This window comes from Capra hircus, chromosome 26, assembly GCF_001704415.2.
Source record: "Capra hircus breed San Clemente chromosome 26, ASM170441v1, whole genome shotgun sequence".
NCBI lineage: Eukaryota > Metazoa > Chordata > Mammalia > Artiodactyla > Bovidae > Capra > Capra hircus.
Genome location: NC_030833.1, coordinates 42,783,812 through 42,802,442, shown reverse-complemented (window position 1 = coordinate 42,802,442; position 18,631 = coordinate 42,783,812). Strand labels below are relative to the sequence as shown.

Sequence of the window (18,631 nt, the reverse complement as noted above, 5' to 3'; positions counted from 1 at the left end):
TTTAGCTGTGTGCCCCCTGAAGTGACCAACAAAGTGCCTTGCAAAAAGTCAATGCTCTCCAAGATAATAGAATGACCTCCTTTTAAGAATGTAGGCTCTGGTACCAGGCATATATATGCATTCAGAATTCAGCTCTACCATTTGCTAACTTGTGTGAACTTTGGAAAGTTACTCAACCTTCTCTAAGACTCAGTCTCTTTATCTATAAATTGGGGGTAATAACAGATCCACCTCATAGTTGTGTTAAGTGCAGGGCTTGGAAAAGCACTGCATTCTCTGCTCAGCATGTTTCCACAGATGTGAGAGGCTCCCATCCTACTCCCCATAAGTGGGTGACACTGGAGACATGTTTTCAAGCTCTCTCGTCATCCCTCCTCTGGGCTCCTTCACACAGCCCTTTCACACAAGAGGAGCAAGTCTTATTTGGTGGGACTGATAGAACATGACACTGAATAGTGGATATTTGATGGATAATAGTGGATATTCTGGATGTTCTAAACGCTCCTCTTTCTCACATTTGTGAATATGTGAGAAGACACTGAGTATACTTTCTTTCTGTGTCCTGATCCTTGGAGAAAATATAATTGGATCAGGGTCTAGAAATTGGCTGAGAGACAGACTTGGAAGTCCACCTGTCTGTCACTATTTCTCTCTTCCTCCTTTACCCCTTGCATCTTACAAGCTGCCTGCCCAGGACTCCCAGGTACCTTGCTGCTGAGCTCATCTTTCCCACAGTCAGGTAACATGATCTAAATTGGGGGAAAATCACAGGCCCTGTGATATTCTACAATACAATTTAGAGATTAAGAGGGCTAATGTTGTATTCTTCTAAATTTTATTATGGACATTTTCAAATATGTACACATCAGAATAGTACAATGTGCCTTTCACCCAGCTTCAGCAATTTATGGCCAATTTCATCTTAGAGTTGCACTTGAATTCTCTTTCATTCCTTGCAACTATTTTCAATTGTCTAAAACCTTGAAGGAAGGGTTAGTAATTAATTGGCACTCTCAGACTTCTAAAAAGGAAGATTAAATGACAGTGTACAAGAAAGTAACGTGGGACATAATAAGCTTGTGAAATATATTGGCATTAATAATGATGACAAGCCATCAGCAGTATGGAAAGCAAGTTCCGACCAAGCTGACTCACAATGGAATAATAAGGCTCATCCTCCTCACTTGATTATCAGCTGGATTGTCAAGAGTTTATAATCCTGAGGGTAGTGGAAATTCACTGGGTGAGAAACCCAGGAGAGCTTAGTTACTTAATTAAATTCACCTTCAGGCTTCGCCTTTAAAGCACGGCAACTCTTTCTCACCCCAATCACTTACCTCCAGCCTGAGTCGCTGGGATACCATGCCTATGTCGATGCTGACAAACACTACGCGATCGGACCCATCCGGCTCCGCCAGGATGAACGCACGACTGTACAACCTCGTGAGGATGCCCCGTGCATACTGGCCAGTTTTGCTGAAGCCCATCTAAAGAGGAAGAGAGCATCAGACCACTCCTCACTTCTTCTCATTCCCCTGCTACCAGAAGCCAGGCACAACCCCACAAGAGACTACGTAGGCAAAGAAAAGCAATCCACTTGACACCACGGCTCTGAGTGAGACAGCATATGTGTTTTCAAGAGTAAAGCCAACATCACACACACACAAAAGTCTTTACTGTTCTGTGTAGATAGAGGCAAAGTAATGGCCGGGTTGGAAGAAGCTATTCGCTGGCCTGTGGACAAGGCAGGAGCTGGTGTGACTTGGGAATTGTGTTATAATGCTGGAGACCTTCCAGGGTTTTTCTGTTCTTTGAAACAGGATCTTTTCTCGAGCCTATGTAAGGTACTACAGAAGGAAATACTTCCTCAAGTATCGTCCCGCATTTCCAGGAATACCCTGAAGACTGAAGTCCTCTTCACTTTGGTTTTCTGGTGTGTGGGTTGTTTTTTTTTGTTTTTCTTTTTCTTTTTTTCCTAAAGAAAATGGTTTCTTTAGGACACAGTTATCTTTACTGAGGGTACCTCACCCTGGCTTTTACAATGTTGTCCCTCCCAACGTTGTAGCCCACCACATACATCAATCTTAAACCCCTTCTCTCACCATGTCACAAAGCGTACCCATAAAAGCTGCACCCAGGTCTCCAGCACGGTCCCTCTACTGCTTGCTTATCCCTCACACAAGTGCTCGTTTAAAGTTTACATTCCAGAGTCACTTTTCAGAAAGGACAACTAGGAATAATTTCTAGAATCTATAGATTATTCGGTTGGAGAGGGGAAAAAAAATCCTATCAGGAAATCTCATGCTCTGATTCCCTAGGAAAGGGTAGCTAGAAGTGTGTGTCTAACATCACAGCCTGGAGATTGCATGCCAGCAGCCCACAGGCCATCTCTGGCCCCCAAAAGGGTTTTACTTTGCTAACACAGTGTTGGCCCACACCAGATTTCCGGTTTTAACTAGAGTTCCTTACATTTTCCCACAGAGAGATTAAATCCTCAGATTTTCAATCCAGGAACTTTTTCACTCTCTCTCTCTCTCTCTGTCTTTCAGTCATGTCCGACTCTGTGAGCTCATGGACTGTAGCCTGCCAGGCTCCTCTGTCCATGGAATTCTCCTGGCAAGAATACTAGAGTGGGTAGCCATTTCCTTCTCCAGGGTATCTTCCCAACTCAGGGATCGAACCCCAGTCTCCCACATTGCAGGCAGATTCTTAATCTGTGTGAGACTCTAGGGAATCCCTGGCTTCTCTTTAAAAAACTGTAAAGTGAGGCAGCCCTACTTTCACACTCTTACATGCCAATGATCAGCTAAAACCACTCAAACTTTCTAGTTGTACCCACTTTCTGTTGCCCCCCACACTTAGGATTTACTAGACATTTATCTTATATTGGCCTGCTTCAATCATTTAGGGTACCTGTCCATCCCCTGTAGTATCAGAGTTTGCCCACTCTGCCAATTTCATTCATAAAAGAGGGCCAGTTGAGTTTACAAGGGAGTTGTGGTTAAGCAAAAAATCCCTCTTCCTTATAGTACAATATTCAAAATGTTAGATAGCAGTGAAGTCAATACAAATGGAGAAGATTAAGACATAACAATTAGGAATAAATGCAGGGTATTGAACAAATAAAATCATTTAACAATTAGGAATAAATGCAGGGTATTGAACAAATAAAATCATTTGTTTCACAGTCTCTTCAAGGATCCCAAGATTTACCTACCAAATTGATATCTGATACTTGTCCTGTGCAGTCAGCTCGCCCAACGCCAATATGGTAGCCACTGAAGTTCTGAAACAGGGTAGTCTTTGGGGTGCTGGGTGTTGGAGATACCTGGGTAGTTGTGGGGGCCCGGGAGGGTGTTGAGTTTTGAGGGGCTGCAGAGCCCTGGGTAGCTGGAGGGCTCTGGGTGGATGGAACACCTGAATCAAAAACCAAAATAAGATATTTAAGAAATTTTAACCCATGCACTTGGCCTCAGTTTGGACACACAGATTCAGCTTCTTAAGGAAGAATCTCTGTATATTCTCTTAAATTCAAGATACACTGTGAGAAACATCCTAGGAACTTGGTTTATATCATAATCCCAAGGAGGATCTTTTTCATGGCTCAGAAATGTTTCAGCCTGACAATAAAGGCCTCTGACAAATGTCCTTCAACTTCTCCCTCAGGCTGTTCCTGTTAAACCTGTAGCCCTTCATTCACTCACCTGGCACTTCTACTCCAGCCAAACAAATCAGGCACCAGGTTCCTGGCACACAGTCTACTAAACCCGGCCTCTGGGTTCTAATATTCTCTCCATCCAGAGACCTTACTCCTCTCCATTTTTACCAGTCAATCTCCACTACATGTTAGAGTGGTTCATTTCCACCCTACCCAAATCCAGCTCAACTCCTTACCTCCAGGAGGTAACCCTACTGTCTCTACCCTGCTCTAGATGCTTTATGCTTAATGCAACCTAGATCTTTTATTCCTAAAAGGTCTTCTAGATCTTTAATTCTTAATGCCAACTTAAATTATTGTATTTAAGTCCCACCTTATGTTAACTGCTCTCATATCACCATATAGGTATGCACATTAATATATATACCCTATATTAACATCACACACACATCCCAATATAAGGGAGGCCAAACGGGATAGAGACTAAAAGGGCAGATGTCAGAAACAACTGGGGTTTGAAAATTAACTCTACCTTTACTAGCTGAATCAATGACTTAACCTATTTTACCTCAACTTTTTTCATCCATGAAGAAAAGTAACATAACTTTCTCATAACCTGAATCGTCTCCTACTGACTAGAGTTTATTGACAATTAATATCTTAAGACATAGTCAAAATTTAGAGCAATGGCTGACATATAGCTTCAGTTTTATTTACACATTTAGACATCTTATCTATTTCATTTTGTCTGTTTCTACCTCAGACAACAGCCAGGGTTGGTCAAAGCAACACACGTCAGTGTTACATGCATCAGTGGTCAGAAAGTACTTAGGCAAGAGATTGACAGCAGACTTCTTCTGGGTTCCAGAATTCTGGAACTCAAGAAAGTTTAGAGATCACATCATCCAATCACCTCCGTTTTACTTATAAAGAAACTGAAACCCAGAGAAAGGATTTAACCACGTTTCCATAGAAAGCATATGATGAATCAGGTGCCCAATCAGACCCTCCAACTCAGAATCAGCTGCTCTTTCATCCACATGCTAAGCACAGTTAGAATCCATGCCTTCCTACCCCTAAGCCCAAGTATTCTACAAAACATCAAGTATTGCAAGGAAGGAAAATAGGCACCTTCGCTTCTGCCTTACGGATACCAACAAAGAAATGTGGTGGAGGCCAATGCCAAATCTAGTCACATAGCCATGGGGCTTATTCTCCATCTCGGAGTTTCAGGTGTCTAAAATGGTGCTAAGGCTAGCACCTAGCTTTATGGCAGTTTTGTACGAATAAAATGAGAAATTTACATAGAATGCTTACTATTTGCATCATAGAAGTTATTGTTTATTGATGGATTGCTTCGCATCAAGCACTATGGCAAGCATTCTAGGTAAATTTCTCATTTTATCTGCCTGAAGTGCAGGAGATTTGGGTTCCATCCCTGGGTTGGGAGATGCCTTGGAGAAGGAAATGACAGCTCACTGCAGTATTCTTGCTTAGAGAATCCCATGGACAAAGGAGCCTGGTGGGCTAAAGTCCATGGGGTCACAGAGTCGGACACGACTGAGCAACTAAACACACCTGTACACTAAATGAAAATAGCGGCTAGTATTTTCACTATTACCTCTCTGAGCCTCAGACTCTAGATTCTCTAATTTTAGAACAGAAAACTAGGTTAAGTCCTATGGATTCTTTCATTTCTAGCAATAATACTCATTCTGTCCACTGCCAGAAAAGAGGATCTCTGTTTCTCTGGGTTTTCAGGGAATCTGAAATATGAAGACAGGTAGAGAACACACTGGAAAAGAGAAGAGGCCGCAAAAGAGAAAACTGAGCTGAAAAACACTGCCTGTTTCTACACTGGGCCTGAGGACAGCCCTCTCTCCGCCCTCCCTGCCTTTTGTTGGAATGCATTTGCTTTATAACCTTGTGTTAGTTTCTACTATACAGCAAAGTGAATCAGCTGTATGTATACATGTATCCCCTCTTTTTTTGGATTTCCTGCCTATTTGGGTCACCACAGAGCACTGAGTAGAGTTTCCTGTGCTACACAGTAGGTTCTCATTAGTTATCTATTTTATACACAGTAGTGTTTACATGTCAATTCCAATCTCTGGAATCTAGAAAAATGATAGAGATGAACTCATTTGTAAAGCCCACCCTTTACTTTGGTCAAAGCATTCAATCCCCCACCTGTCTTTTGTACTGTTTATTAGTTATTGTTGTTGTTCAGTCACCAAGTCATGTCTGACTCTTTGCAACCCCATGGACTGGAGCATACGAGGCCTCCCTGTCCCTCACTATCTCCCGAAGTTTGCCCAAGTTCATGTCCATTGCATCAGTGATGCCATCCAGCCATCTCATTCTCTGATGCCCTCTTCTCCTCTGCGCTCAACCTTTCCCAGCATCAGGAACTTTTCCAACAAGTTGTCTGTGAGCATCAAACACAGACAAAGTTGTCTGTGAGATCAAAACACTGGAGCTTCAGCATCAGTTCTTCCAATGAGTATTTAGGGTTGATTTCCCTTAAGATTGACTGGTTTGATCTCCTTGTTGCCCAAGGAACCCTCAGGAGTCTTCTCCAGCACCACAGGTCAAAGTCATCAGTTTTTTGGTGCTCTGCCTTCTTTACAGTCAGCTTTCACAACCATATGTGACCATTGGGAAGACCAGAGCCTTGACTATATAGACCTTTGTTGGCAGAGTAATGTCTCTGGTTTTCAACACACTGTCTGTCTGTCATAGCTTTCCTACTGAGAAGCAATTGTCTCAGCAGGAAAATCTCAGCAGTTTTATTAGGTATATAACCTATCAAAGAAGAGGCACCATCAAAGGCCTATGGACCTGATTGCCTGTAAATGTAGCCTAGATAGTTTCCAAAATCTAAATTAGTTTTCAACGTTAAAAAAAAATTGGAAGGTATCTAAACTGCCTCCCCAAATTTCTAGCTTTCATTGAAAACTCAGGAGAGTTGAGTCCACATGACAACATGATAACAAACAGTTGACACTCAGGAGGGTCTGTGGACCCTCTTCACCAGAAATACACCTGCCCCCACTCTGGGCCACCTCCCCTCATTTATGGAACTTGACTGACCTTCATAGCATTTGAGTTCAAGATCCCTTCTCTAAAGTTTCACAGACTAATTGACATTCAGCAGGTCTTTCCTTCTCCTTTTGCCCCCCAGGAGAAGATGATGCCAGAAAGAAGGCAAAGAGAAAAAGAAGAGGCTCAGGAGTCACTGGGCCTTGAAGAATCCTAAGCTGTACTTAGATCAATGGAAAAGTGAAACAAATACGTGCATGTCAGAACACCACACTGGCTATTTGGGAGCAAAGGTAAATTTGATAAAAATTGCTATCATTGCATAAAGAGCAACTGATGGAAAGGTTACATGACCATCCCTTGGTGCTTAAGTATACAGTGAACTGCCCTATTATCAGCAGACACTGTTTCTTGCCTTGGTGTTCCCCATAATGAAGAAATTTCCTACTGGCTAGGAATAGCATCGGAGAAGGCAATGGCAACCCACTCCAGTACTCTTGTCTGGAAAATCCCATGGACGGAGGAGCCTGGTAGGCTGCAGTCTATGGGGTCACTAAGAGTTGGACACGACTGAGAGACTTCACTTTCACTTCTCACTTTCATGCATTGGACAGGGAAATGGCAACCCACTCCAGTGTTCTTGCCTGGAGAATCCCAAGGAAGGCGGAGCCTGATGGGCTGCTGTCTATGGGGTTGCAAAGAGTTGGACATGACTGAAGCAACTTAGCAGCAGCAGCAGCAGCAGGAATAGCATCTAAGAGTACTCACGATACTTGCCTGTGTGATTTTCAATGGTCCCACTGGTGATAAACAACAGACTGAGAAGAGCCACCGTGATCCCTGTCATCATCACAAGGAGGAAAATCAGGAATATTTCGAAGCTGGAAAAGGTGCGTTTGGCCATTTTTTCCGAGGAGAAGCAAGAGTCAGAAGGAGAACTGTGAAAGAGACAGGTAAAAGAATAACAAAATACACAGGTTTCAAGCTGCAAAGGCAAAGATATCTTAGCTCTCTCATAGAACAGATTGTACCAGGAATGCCACTAGGTCCATGTCCCTTATCTCCCATGTCTTCATGGAAGACATGACCAATCAATTACAGCACTCTGCGATGAATTCACATGGGGTTTCCAAATGCTTTTCAGCACAGTGCTCATCTTGGAAGCCACCACCCGTCATCTGGCATTGACAACAAAGCTAAAACATATATGTACTCCTAGGATACGTCATACTGCTTTCATTCACGGCAGTGGTACTCTCTGTATATTGGTCTAGGCTGAAGCATTTCTGCCAACAAGGATAACTGAGGTACCCACATGGCTTGTACTTGTGAGAAAGCTGGTTGAGGTTAGGGCCGTACTTTGTGGCCATGGTTAAATAACTTGTCAACAAGGAGGTGAAACACATAACTCTGGCCTTTAAACCTCCTGTCCTAACTTTTGATTTCCACCCAAATAGAAAACAACATGGAAAAGGAGATTGGCATCTCTGATCTAAAGCCAGGCATTTGTAAAATTTCTCTCTTCAGTGATTGGAAGGATCCCACACATTTTGCAAACCCCAAGTCAAAGGATGAGGATAAAGAGAATGCCATTGTGTGCTACAAAAGCAGAAAATGTCCTTACTGATTCCTGAAGACATTTTAGGCCTCGAATTCATCACAGCTCAGAGGGACTAGAGAAGCTTCATAAATATGCGAATTATGCAGGTTCACATGATGCAGTAGGAGAAAGTATAATATGGTTACAAATTGGGTTGTGAGGTCTGGTGTCAGAGTTCAGATCTCACATCTGCCACTTACTAGATGACCCTGGGAAATTACGCCTGACACTGAGCCTCAGTTTCCCCATTTGTAAATAGGGATGTGGCGATGATACTTTTGGTACCTATCACATCGTTTTTATAAAAATGAGATGATGCAGTTATACTTTGTTACAAGGAATGTAGTAAGTGTTCAGAATGTTAGCATTTATCAATTAAAACCAATACAGTATTGTAAAGTAAAAAAATAAAATTTAAATTAAAAAAAAAAAAAAAAGCAAAGGCTCTGTGCTCCTCATTGGCCTAAGAGAGTTTATATGAGACTAGTATTCAAGAATCACAAATCCAAGGTGGGAACTTTAGAATCTATTTTCTTAACCTTAAGGAAGCTTGTGTAGTAAGGTGGGACTGGAGTCCCAAGCCTTGGGTAAGATGGTGCTACCCCCAAGGCCAGTAAATTGGCAACAATCAGCTGTGTTTATTATGGCCCAATGTTTCATTTCAATTTGACTTAGTCAACAAGATGAAAGATAAAAGGTGACAATTTATCTGTAAAAATAGAACCTACATTTACAAATATGAAATGTCAGGCTTCCTTTCAAAACATTCCATAATATATGGCAACACTGAGCCAGCATTCCTGTGTCCCAGGAGTTTTGTAAAGCTTAGTAGCTGCTGTTCCTTTCAATGGGGCAGCCCTTCTGCAACCTGCCACCGTCTGTACCCAGTGAGCCTTATCTATATGGTCTTTGTCATCATTTTATTTTGCAACCCTTGGACTAAAGGTTGATAAACAGTCCGAGAGCAAACACTTCAGAGGTAGTGCTGAACTGGGAGTGGGTGAAGAGCTTGAAACATCTTCCTGTACTTCCTGGTGGTTTGTTAGTAGGCATTCCTCAACCATTCATCACCGCTGCAGTCAGTCTCACCACCACCAGTAGGGACACCTTCAAATTTAGGGCAAAACAACTTTCACTCTCAGCCCTGAGTCAGAAAGTACATCTAAGATGTGCATCTAAAATTTTGATAACTCAAAGAAGTTTGCTAGTCAGTTGCTGTTTGTTTTCAGTAGCAGACTTCAGACCTTGTAAACCTAGTTCTTACTTAAAGCTTTGGTTCCTATGAGCCTTCCTGCTAGCTGAGATAGCACAAAGAAGGCCATTAAAAATGGTCCAGACTGGCAGCTAGACCCCTCAACCCTAAAGCATGTATATGCAGATCACATGTGGAAATGAGGCTACATGGTAAAAGCCTATGTAATAGACATGATATAAAATATGTATATGCATGTGTGTATACAGATTGTTTTTTGCTACTTTTGCTCTGCTGAACTAATTGTCACCACTGACCTTTTACACAAGTCAACAATGGCACTTGATTTAACATTAGAGTTTACTTCTTACGTGGATTACAGTGATATATCTCATGTATTTAACCACTCTATTTAGTTCCCAAAATTACCACCAACATATTGGGTTGGCCAAAAAGTTCATATAGAAAAACCTGAATGAACTTTTTGGCCAACCCAATGCTACCTTTTTTTTTCAACACACTATCCTTCAAAAATGATTAAAATCTGAATGTAAACATGAAGCCTTATACCTTCATGTATAAGAGAGCCTTATACCTCTCTTCGAAAGGTAAATGTGCCTTGGAGAGCTGAACCAGTGATTATATTTTAAAGGACTGTTATACTTCCGTGGTGGTCCTGTGGTTAAAAAAAATCTGCCTGCCAATGCCAGGGGGCATGAGTCTGATCCTCTGGTCCAGGAAGTTCATACATGCTGTGGAGCAACTAAGCGCACGTGCCACCTGCGCTCTAGAGTCCATGAGCTGCAACTACTGAGCCCAAATGCCCCTAGAGCCCCTGCTCTGCAACAGGAGAAGCTACTGCAATGAGAAGCCCGCTCACTGCGACTAGAGAGTAGCCCCCGCTCACTGCAACTTGAGAAAGCCCACTCACCACAAAAAGTAAGTAAATAAAGCAACTGACAAACAACTAATCTCAAAAATATACAAGCAACTTATGCAGCTCAATTCCAGAAAAATAAACGACTCAATCAAAAAATGGGCCAAAGAACTAAATAGACATCTCTCCAAAGAAGACATACGGATGGCTAACAAACACATGAAAAGATGCTCAACATCACTCATTATCAGAGAAATGCAAATCAAAACCACAATGAGGTACCACTTCACACCAGTCAGAATGGCTGTGATCCAAAAATCTGCAAGCAATAAATGCTGGAGAGGGTGTGGAGAAAAGGGAACCCTCCTACACTGTTGGTGGGAATGCAAACTAGTACAGCCACTATGGAGAACAGTGTGGAGATTCCTTAAAAAATTGCAAATAGAACTACCTTATGACCCAGCAATCCCACTGCTGGGCATACACACTGAGGAAACCAGAATTGAAAGAGACACATGTACCCCAATGTTCATCGCAGCACTGTTTATAATAGCCAGGACATGGAAACAACCTAGATGTCCATCAGCAGGTGAATGGATAAGAAAGCTGTGGTACATATACACAATGGAGTATTACTCAGCCGTTAAAAAGAATTCACTTGAATCAGCTCTGATGAGATGGATGAAACTGGAGCCGATTATACAGAGTGAAGTAAGCCAGAAAGAAAAACACCAATACAGTATACTAACACATATATATGGAATTTAGGAAGATGGCAATGACGACCCTGTATGCAAGACAGGAAAAAAGACACAGATGTGTATAACGGACTTTTGGACTCAGAGGGAGAGGGAGAGGGTGGGATGATTTGGGAGAATGGGAATTCTAACATGTATACTGTCATGTAAGAATTGAATCGCCAGTCCATGTCTGACGTAGGGTGCAGCTTGCTTGGGGCTGGTGCATGGGGATGACCCAGAGAGATGTTGTGGGGAGGGAGGTGGGAGGGGGGTTCATGTTTGGGAATGCATGTAAGAATTAAAGATTTTAAAATTAAAAAAAACAAAAGATACAACAGCAAATGAACATTAATTGTATCTAAAATAAATAAATAATAAAAGTCTGCAGAACTAAAAAATAAATAAATAAATAAATAAATAAATAAATAAATGTTTAAAAATAAAGAGCTGTACATTTTCAAATACTTCCCACTTAATCCTGCAAGGTCAATGGCAAGGCACTAATGATCCAGCAGCATGTCACTTGCCATATCACCCTGAGGTCCCCTATTTTTCAGGAATGCAACAGTTAAAAAGAAGTGTTTTGGCAAAAAGGTTTCCAAAGCTAAGAAAACCAGGTGTAATTAAGATCCCTGAGACAAAAGGATTCAAGATCCCTCCCTCCAAGGAAATGCAGGCATTCTTACCGGCTCAACCACTCAGATGAACTTGTGTGTCCTGGTAAAGCAAATAGTGGCCCAGAATCTTGTCCCCTGTCCCCTGGACCACTGCTCAGTTGAGACTTCTCAGCACTTTCTGAAACCTACCGAGGAAAGATCTTCACAGTTATGTCCAAGCAAGTTAAGAGTTCTCGTTAGCACAGTTTTGTGGGTTTGGTACTTGGAAGAGATTAGCGTGTTGATAACAAATGGCTTATTAGCAAATTCTCCCCTGGCACAGCCTGATACTGAGGAACTGGGCTGCAGAAGGCCTGCCAGGCTGAAGGTCATTTCAGATTCCAACACAACTCTTTCAGCCCATCAAGGTCTGTGCGACAGCTCTAACCTGGATCACACACACACAAAAAGTACCCATTTTACTTATTTACCCATGGTCATTCAACCAGTTTATCAAGAGGGAATGATAATGTATGCTGGACCTTAGTGTGGGCTATGGGCCCCACTAGGCAACATTTACAACAATTTCAAGACATTCAATTTTTTTTACATCATTAAAATTTCAAAACATTATGACCTCATTTTTGTAAAATATACAATATTTACAATATTTTGCAAAATATACAATATATATAAAATGTATAATACTTATGTATTGATCACAAAGACTGTAAAAAAGTATAGCAAAAAAATATTAAGAAGCAATTATCTGGTGAAAAGATCATGAGTGAGTTTTGTTTTCAACTTTTTGGTTCTTGGCATTTTCTATAATAAGCCATGTAGCTTTTTTGTAAATATCTAAAATGTGGTCTCTTTGGGACCTCTTCAGCCATCTTTCTCTCTATAATATGGAGCCACGCCATGATTGTTCCCACCGAGTCTAGCAAGATGATCCACAATGGAGTCAGATAAGATCACTTTAACCAGGGTGTTAGAAGATAATCATGGCATAATGTATCATTTCTCCCATACAACAGTTGAATGCCCATACCAGAACACTAAGAACATGAGAATCAAGGAGATTCCAAGCACTGTGACAGAGTCAGTGCAGGAAAAATGTTGGGCCAAGGGGATTTGTGGCGTCCAGCAAGACACTGGGCTCCAATAGTCAGCAATAAGACCATCTCCGGGTGAGGGGAAAATGTAATCACTGTGAATATTTTGTGCATGTATTTTATTTCTGTCTGAATGGCCACACAGCCATGATCATATAGTAGTTAGTACTCCGCCTTGTGAATGGCCAGACAAATCCTGTTTGCTAGGATAGGATGGCTATCCTTTTCAATTCATCACCCCAAGACACTCACTTATCTTCTACCCATTTTACAGATGAGGAAACACACAAAAGTTAAAGGGCTTCCAGAACAGGAAAGGATGGTTAAAAGTGAGCATGATTAAATAATAATTATTCTAGGATGTGAACCCAGGTCTCCAGATTCCCAGACAAGACCTCTTGCTTTTCATCAAACTCTTGCTATCTACCACACTCCCACCCTGGCCCTGGCATTGTAGCCTCCGGGAATAAAGTCATGTGTTCACTCCTCATTAGCAGATGATGAAGCTGACCATGCCCTCTGTCTCTTAACATCCTGACACTGAGGGAGACTTTCCCAAGTGCCCAACTCCTAAACCATTAACTGATAGTTATTAACACTATGAATTTTCTTAATATTTTAATTATGCCTGTGGGGTAGGGGCCTTAAAAGGTTTCAGGCTAATTTCATATACTCCATGCTAATAGCCACATCCTTTTTCATTCTTTAATTCTTGGAATAATTGAAGAATAACTTACTTTTAAAAAGGAAAGTTATGACCAACCTAGACAGCATATTACCCACTCCAGTGTTCTTGCCTGGAGAATCCCAGGGACCGGGGAGCCTGATGGGCTGCCGTCTGTGGGGTTGCAGAGTCGGACATGACTGAAGCGACTTAGCAGCAGCAGCAGCAGATAGCATATTAAAAAGCAGAGACATTACTTTGCCAACAAAGGTCTGTCTAATCAAGGTTATGGTTTTTCCAGTAGTCATGTATGGATGTGAGAGTTGGACTATAAAGAAAGCTGAGCACAGAAGAATTGATGTTTTTGAACTGTGATGTTGGAGAAGACTCTTGAGAGTCCCTTGGACTGCGAGGAGATCCAACCAGTCCATCCTAAAGGAGATGGTGGATAGTCCTGAGTGTTCATTGGAAGGACTGATGTTGAAGCTAAAACTCCAATACTTTGGCCACCTGATGCGAAGAGTTGACTCATTTGAAAAGACCCTGATGCTGGGAAAGATTGAGGGCAGGAGGAGAAGGGGACGACAGAAGATGAGATGGTTGGATGGCATCACCGACTCAATAGACATGAGTTTGGGTGGACTCCGGGAGTTGGTGATGGACAGGGAGGCCTGGCGTGCTGCGGTTCATGGGGTCGCAAAGAGTTGGACATGACTGAGTGACTGAACTGAACTGAAGTATTTCATATAACACCCAGACTGTGGTCTCCATGGAACCTGATTCAAACTGTTTTTCAAAATTATGAGACAATTGGGAAAATGTGAACACTAGCTAGCTATTTGGTGATATTAAGGGATTATTATTTAGAATGTTAGTGAAATAATGCTTCTATGATTATGTATTTTTTGAAATCTTTATCTTTCAAATACATTCAGTATCAGGTTTTGTTTTTGTTTTTGTTTTTTGCAAAAGGAAACAATACCAAAAGTGCAAAACTCAGATCAATGGATGGGTGATAGACAGAGAGGACAGATGGGAGAACCAGTGGAGGGGAAGTCAGCTGTGCTCTTTAATATGCCGGTGGACAGCAGAGAGGCAGTTTAAAGCCCTGCAGCAGATACTGTGGCAAACTTCACTCCACACCCTTTCTAAGCCCACCTGTGTGCAGAGGCTGGATCCTCATTTGCCTTGAATGCCAGATGTAGTTTAGGTACTCATGTGGCACTCATGTGAGATCTTGATTCAGAACTGAGCTACTTGGGGAGAAAGGGCATGGGACATCCGTCTTCCTAGTTTATGGCATGGCAGCATGACTCTGAGCTGCTTCCTTATTCCATGACTATGACCAAGACAGCCCATCCCTAACCAGATCAGTTCTGCATTTTAAGTTGGTGGTGGCGGGGGCTGGAAGATGTTCCTAGAAGCTCAGTCTCAATTCTCTGTCTTCAACCTTCACAAAGATTTTGCAAGTGACCTCTCTCCCTTCATAAAGCCCTTTCTTCTTTAGCTAACAGGAGGGGACTCTGTTATCTCCAGTAAAGAACTCACCTAAGCTAAATCTCACAAGAATGAGTAATGGACCTCTTTGGAGAATATGTGTATTGGACACTGTGTACGCCAAGCCACCTCTGGGAACACTCTTAAAATTAAAATTGATGAGCAGTTTGGCACAATGAACTTTTCATTATGCTGGCAAAGAAATTAATTTTAAGTACACAGGGCTAACATAGTGATACCTTACCACTTTATGGGTTTTACAAAGGACTGAAAAATCCCTCTGAACCCAAAAGCAGTCCCATCATCAATTGAGTGATGTTTTCACTTGTCGCAGCTGAATCTCGACCTCAAACCACAAGGAATAGAAGAGAGAACAGAGTTCTTTCTGTTCCAAACTGGAGAGAATGTTTATTGATTTCTTTATGTACCTGTCATATGTTAAACCTGAAAATACAACTAAGGAATGTTATTCCCTTCAGTTGGGAGCCCAAGTTCTATAAAGGAGGTTCCAGCTCTAACCATAGTGGGAGGAAGATTGCATGCGATCGAGGAGCTCACCATAGCTCTCCTTCCCCTAGGAATTTCCAAACCCATATTCCCAGGCATGTTCACAGGCTTCCCAGGTGGCACCAGTGGTAAAGAACCTGGCTGCCATGCAGGAGACATAAGAGATGTGGGTTCGATCCCCGGGTTGGGAAGATTCCCCAGAGAAGGAAATGGCAACCCACTTAGGTATTCTTTCTTGGAAAACCGCATGCACAGAGGAGCCTGGCAGGCTACTGTCCATGGGGTCATAAAAGAGTCAGACATGACTTAGCTTAGTCAGAAGCAACTTAACATTCACACACATTCCCAGTAATACTGACAGTACTGCTTTTCTCAGACAAAAGGGTAGAGAAACTATTCCAAGTCTGCAGAGCTCCTCTTCACAAATATACCCCAGTCCTACTTTCAACACAAAGGGCAAAAGATAAACAGAAACATTGGGGGTATGGAAAAGATTGTAATTAAGAATCTAAAGATTGAGGCTTTTTTCTCAGTGATCTTTATCCCTCTAAGTTTCATTTTCCTTGTGTGAAAAATAAAGACTAACACAAAAATCACCTGATTAATATAGGTATTTTTTTAAGTTCTTTGCTAACTCTACAGCATGATGCATTGAGTTATTAAATTGAATGTGGGGGGCGGTCCTAAGATGGCTGAGGAATAGGACGAGGAGACCACTTTCTCCCCCACAAATGCATCAAAAGAACATTTCAACGCTGAGTAAACTTCACAAAACAACTTCTGAATGCTGGCAGAGGACATCAGGGACCCAGAAAAGCAGCTCATTGTCTTCAAAAACAGGCAGGAAAAAATATAAAAGATGAAATAAGAGACCAAAGAGGCAGGGAGGGAGCTCAGTCCCTGGAAGGGAGTCCTGTTTTGGGAAGGGGGTCTTAAAAAGAGAGAAGTTTCCAAACACCAGGAAACACTCTCACTGCCGCATCTGTGGCGAGCCTTGGAAGCACAGAGGGCAACATAACAAGGAGGAAAAATAAATAATTAAAACCAACAGATTACGAGCCCAACAGCTAACTCCCCCAGTGGAGAAGCAGCACAGATGCCTGCATCCGCCACTAGCAAGCGGGGGCTGGGCAGGGAGGCGCGGGCTGCAGTGCTTTTTAAGAATCGGGCGGAATGCCCAAGTGTAACCAGAGTGAACTAACTTGGGCTAGCAAACCAGACCGTGGGATAGCTACCAGCGAAAAGCTCTAACATAAGACACCGCCAGGACCGCACACAGAACAAAGGGCAGAACCGAATTAGCCAGCTATAGACCATCCCCCTCCAGCGACAGGCAGCCAGGGATGGAAGGGCAGGAAGGGCTCAATCGCAGCCCCAGAGAGACATTACCTACCAAACTGCAAACAAGCTCCTTTGCTAACTAAGACTTCTTGGGGTCCTGGACAGTCACCATCCACCTGAGAAGGGGCGCCCGTGGTACACCCAGAAGACTGAGCAGCACGGATGGGAAAGGCAACAAGTCGCAGTGACTGTGCCAGAGACCTGAGCTACTCGGACCTGGGAAGGGCACTAAACGCAGGCCCAACCGAGTCTGCGCCTCTGAGGACTACCTGAGAGCCGAGCCTGAGCGGCTTAGACGGGGGAGGTGCATGCAGCCCGGGGCCGGCCTCAGATGGTTCCAGCGGAGCCACCCAGAGCCTGAGCTGTGTGCCTTGAGCAGTGGCAGGCCCAGCGTGGCTGGCACTGTGAGCACACGCCAGTGTTACTCGTTTGCAGCGTCCCTTCCTCCCTACAGCACGACTGAAAAAGTGAGCCTAAAAAAGTGTCCACCACCGCCCCCCTTGTGTCAGGGTGGAAATCGGACACTGACGAGACCAGCAAACAGAAGAAGCTAAAACAGAGGGAACCACACTGGAAGTGACAGGTGCAATAGGTTAAAACCCTGCTGTTAGTACCGACTACATAGGAAGGGGCCTATAGATCTTGAGAAATATCCAAGGAACTTCCGAAAATGAACTGACCCCACACTGCCCACAACACCACCAGAGAAAGTCCCAGATATATCTTTACTATTTTTATGATCCTTCTTTTTTTTTGTTTTGTTTTGCTTTTTCTTTTCTTTTACTTTTTTTAAACAATTTTAAGTCCTCTGTTTCTCCTTTAATTTTTATTTTTATAACCTACTATTACTTTTCAAAAAAAAGACCCTATTTTTAAAGCAAATGCCATATATATATTTTTGTGGTTGTCGTTGTTGTTTTAATAATTCTTGTGACTGTTTTTTTTTTTTTCCTTCTTTTCTTAATATCGTATTTTTGAAAAATCCAACCTCTACCCTAGATTTTTAATCTTTGCTTTTTGGTATTTGTTATCAATTTTGTATCTTTAAAAACCCAATATTCAGTACCCATTTTTACTTGAGAGCAAGATTATTGGCTTGACAACTCTCTCCTCCATTGGACTCTCCTTTTTCTACACCAGGTTGCCTCTGTCTCCTCCCTCCCCCTTCTCTTCTCTACTCAACTCTGTGTATCTCTGTGTGTTCCAGATGGTGGAGAACACTTAGGGAACTGGTTACTGGCTGGATCTGTCTCTCTCCTTTCATTTCCCTCTTTTATCCTCCTGGCCACCTCTGTCTACTTTCTCCCTCTTCTCTGTATAACTCCGTGAACATCTCTGAGTGGTCCAGACTGTGGAGCACACATAAGGAAGTGATTTCTGGCTAGCTTGCTCTCTCCTCTTTTGATTCCACCTCATCTCATCCTGGTCACCTCTAAATCCCTCTCCCTCTTCTCTTCTCCATGTAACTCAGTGAACCTCTCTGGGTGTCCCTCACTGTGGAGAAACTTTTCATCTTTAACCTAGATGTTTTATCATTGGTGCTACATAGATGGAGAAGTCTTGAGGCTACTGTAAAAATAAAACTGAAAACCAGAAGCAGGAGGCTTAAGTCCAAATCCTGAGAACATCAGAGAAATCCGGACTCCAGGGAACATTAATCGATAGGAGCTCATCAAACACCTCCATACCTACACTGAAACCAAGCACCACCCAAGGGTCATCAAGTTCCAGAGCAAGACATACCACACAAATTCTCCAGCAACACAGGAACATCCCTGAGCTTCAATATACAGGCAGCTCAA

The 18,631-nt window shown here is 42.6% G+C and overlaps 1 protein-coding gene across 2 annotated transcripts in view; it reads right to left on the bottom strand.

The window, feature by feature from the left end:
• LOC102183481 (neutral ceramidase) overlaps nt 1–18,631 on the bottom strand; it is a 104,103-nt gene that overhangs the window by 61,713 nt on the left and 23,759 nt on the right. Inside the window, exons 2-5 of one of the 2 annotated variants that reach the window (XM_005698167.3) lie at nt 11,796–11,911; nt 7,478–7,638; nt 3,218–3,417; nt 1,338–1,487 (exon numbers count right to left, since the gene is read on the bottom strand). In XM_005698167.3, the coding sequence (XP_005698224.2) occupies nt 1,338–1,487; nt 3,218–3,417; nt 7,478–7,604 (477 nt within the window). In that variant the 5' untranslated portion in view covers nt 7,605–7,638; nt 11,796–11,911. The remainder of the gene's footprint in view (nt 1–1,337; nt 1,488–3,217; nt 3,418–7,477; nt 7,639–11,795; nt 11,912–18,631) is intronic. The other variant, XM_005698169.3, reaches the window with a different exon arrangement.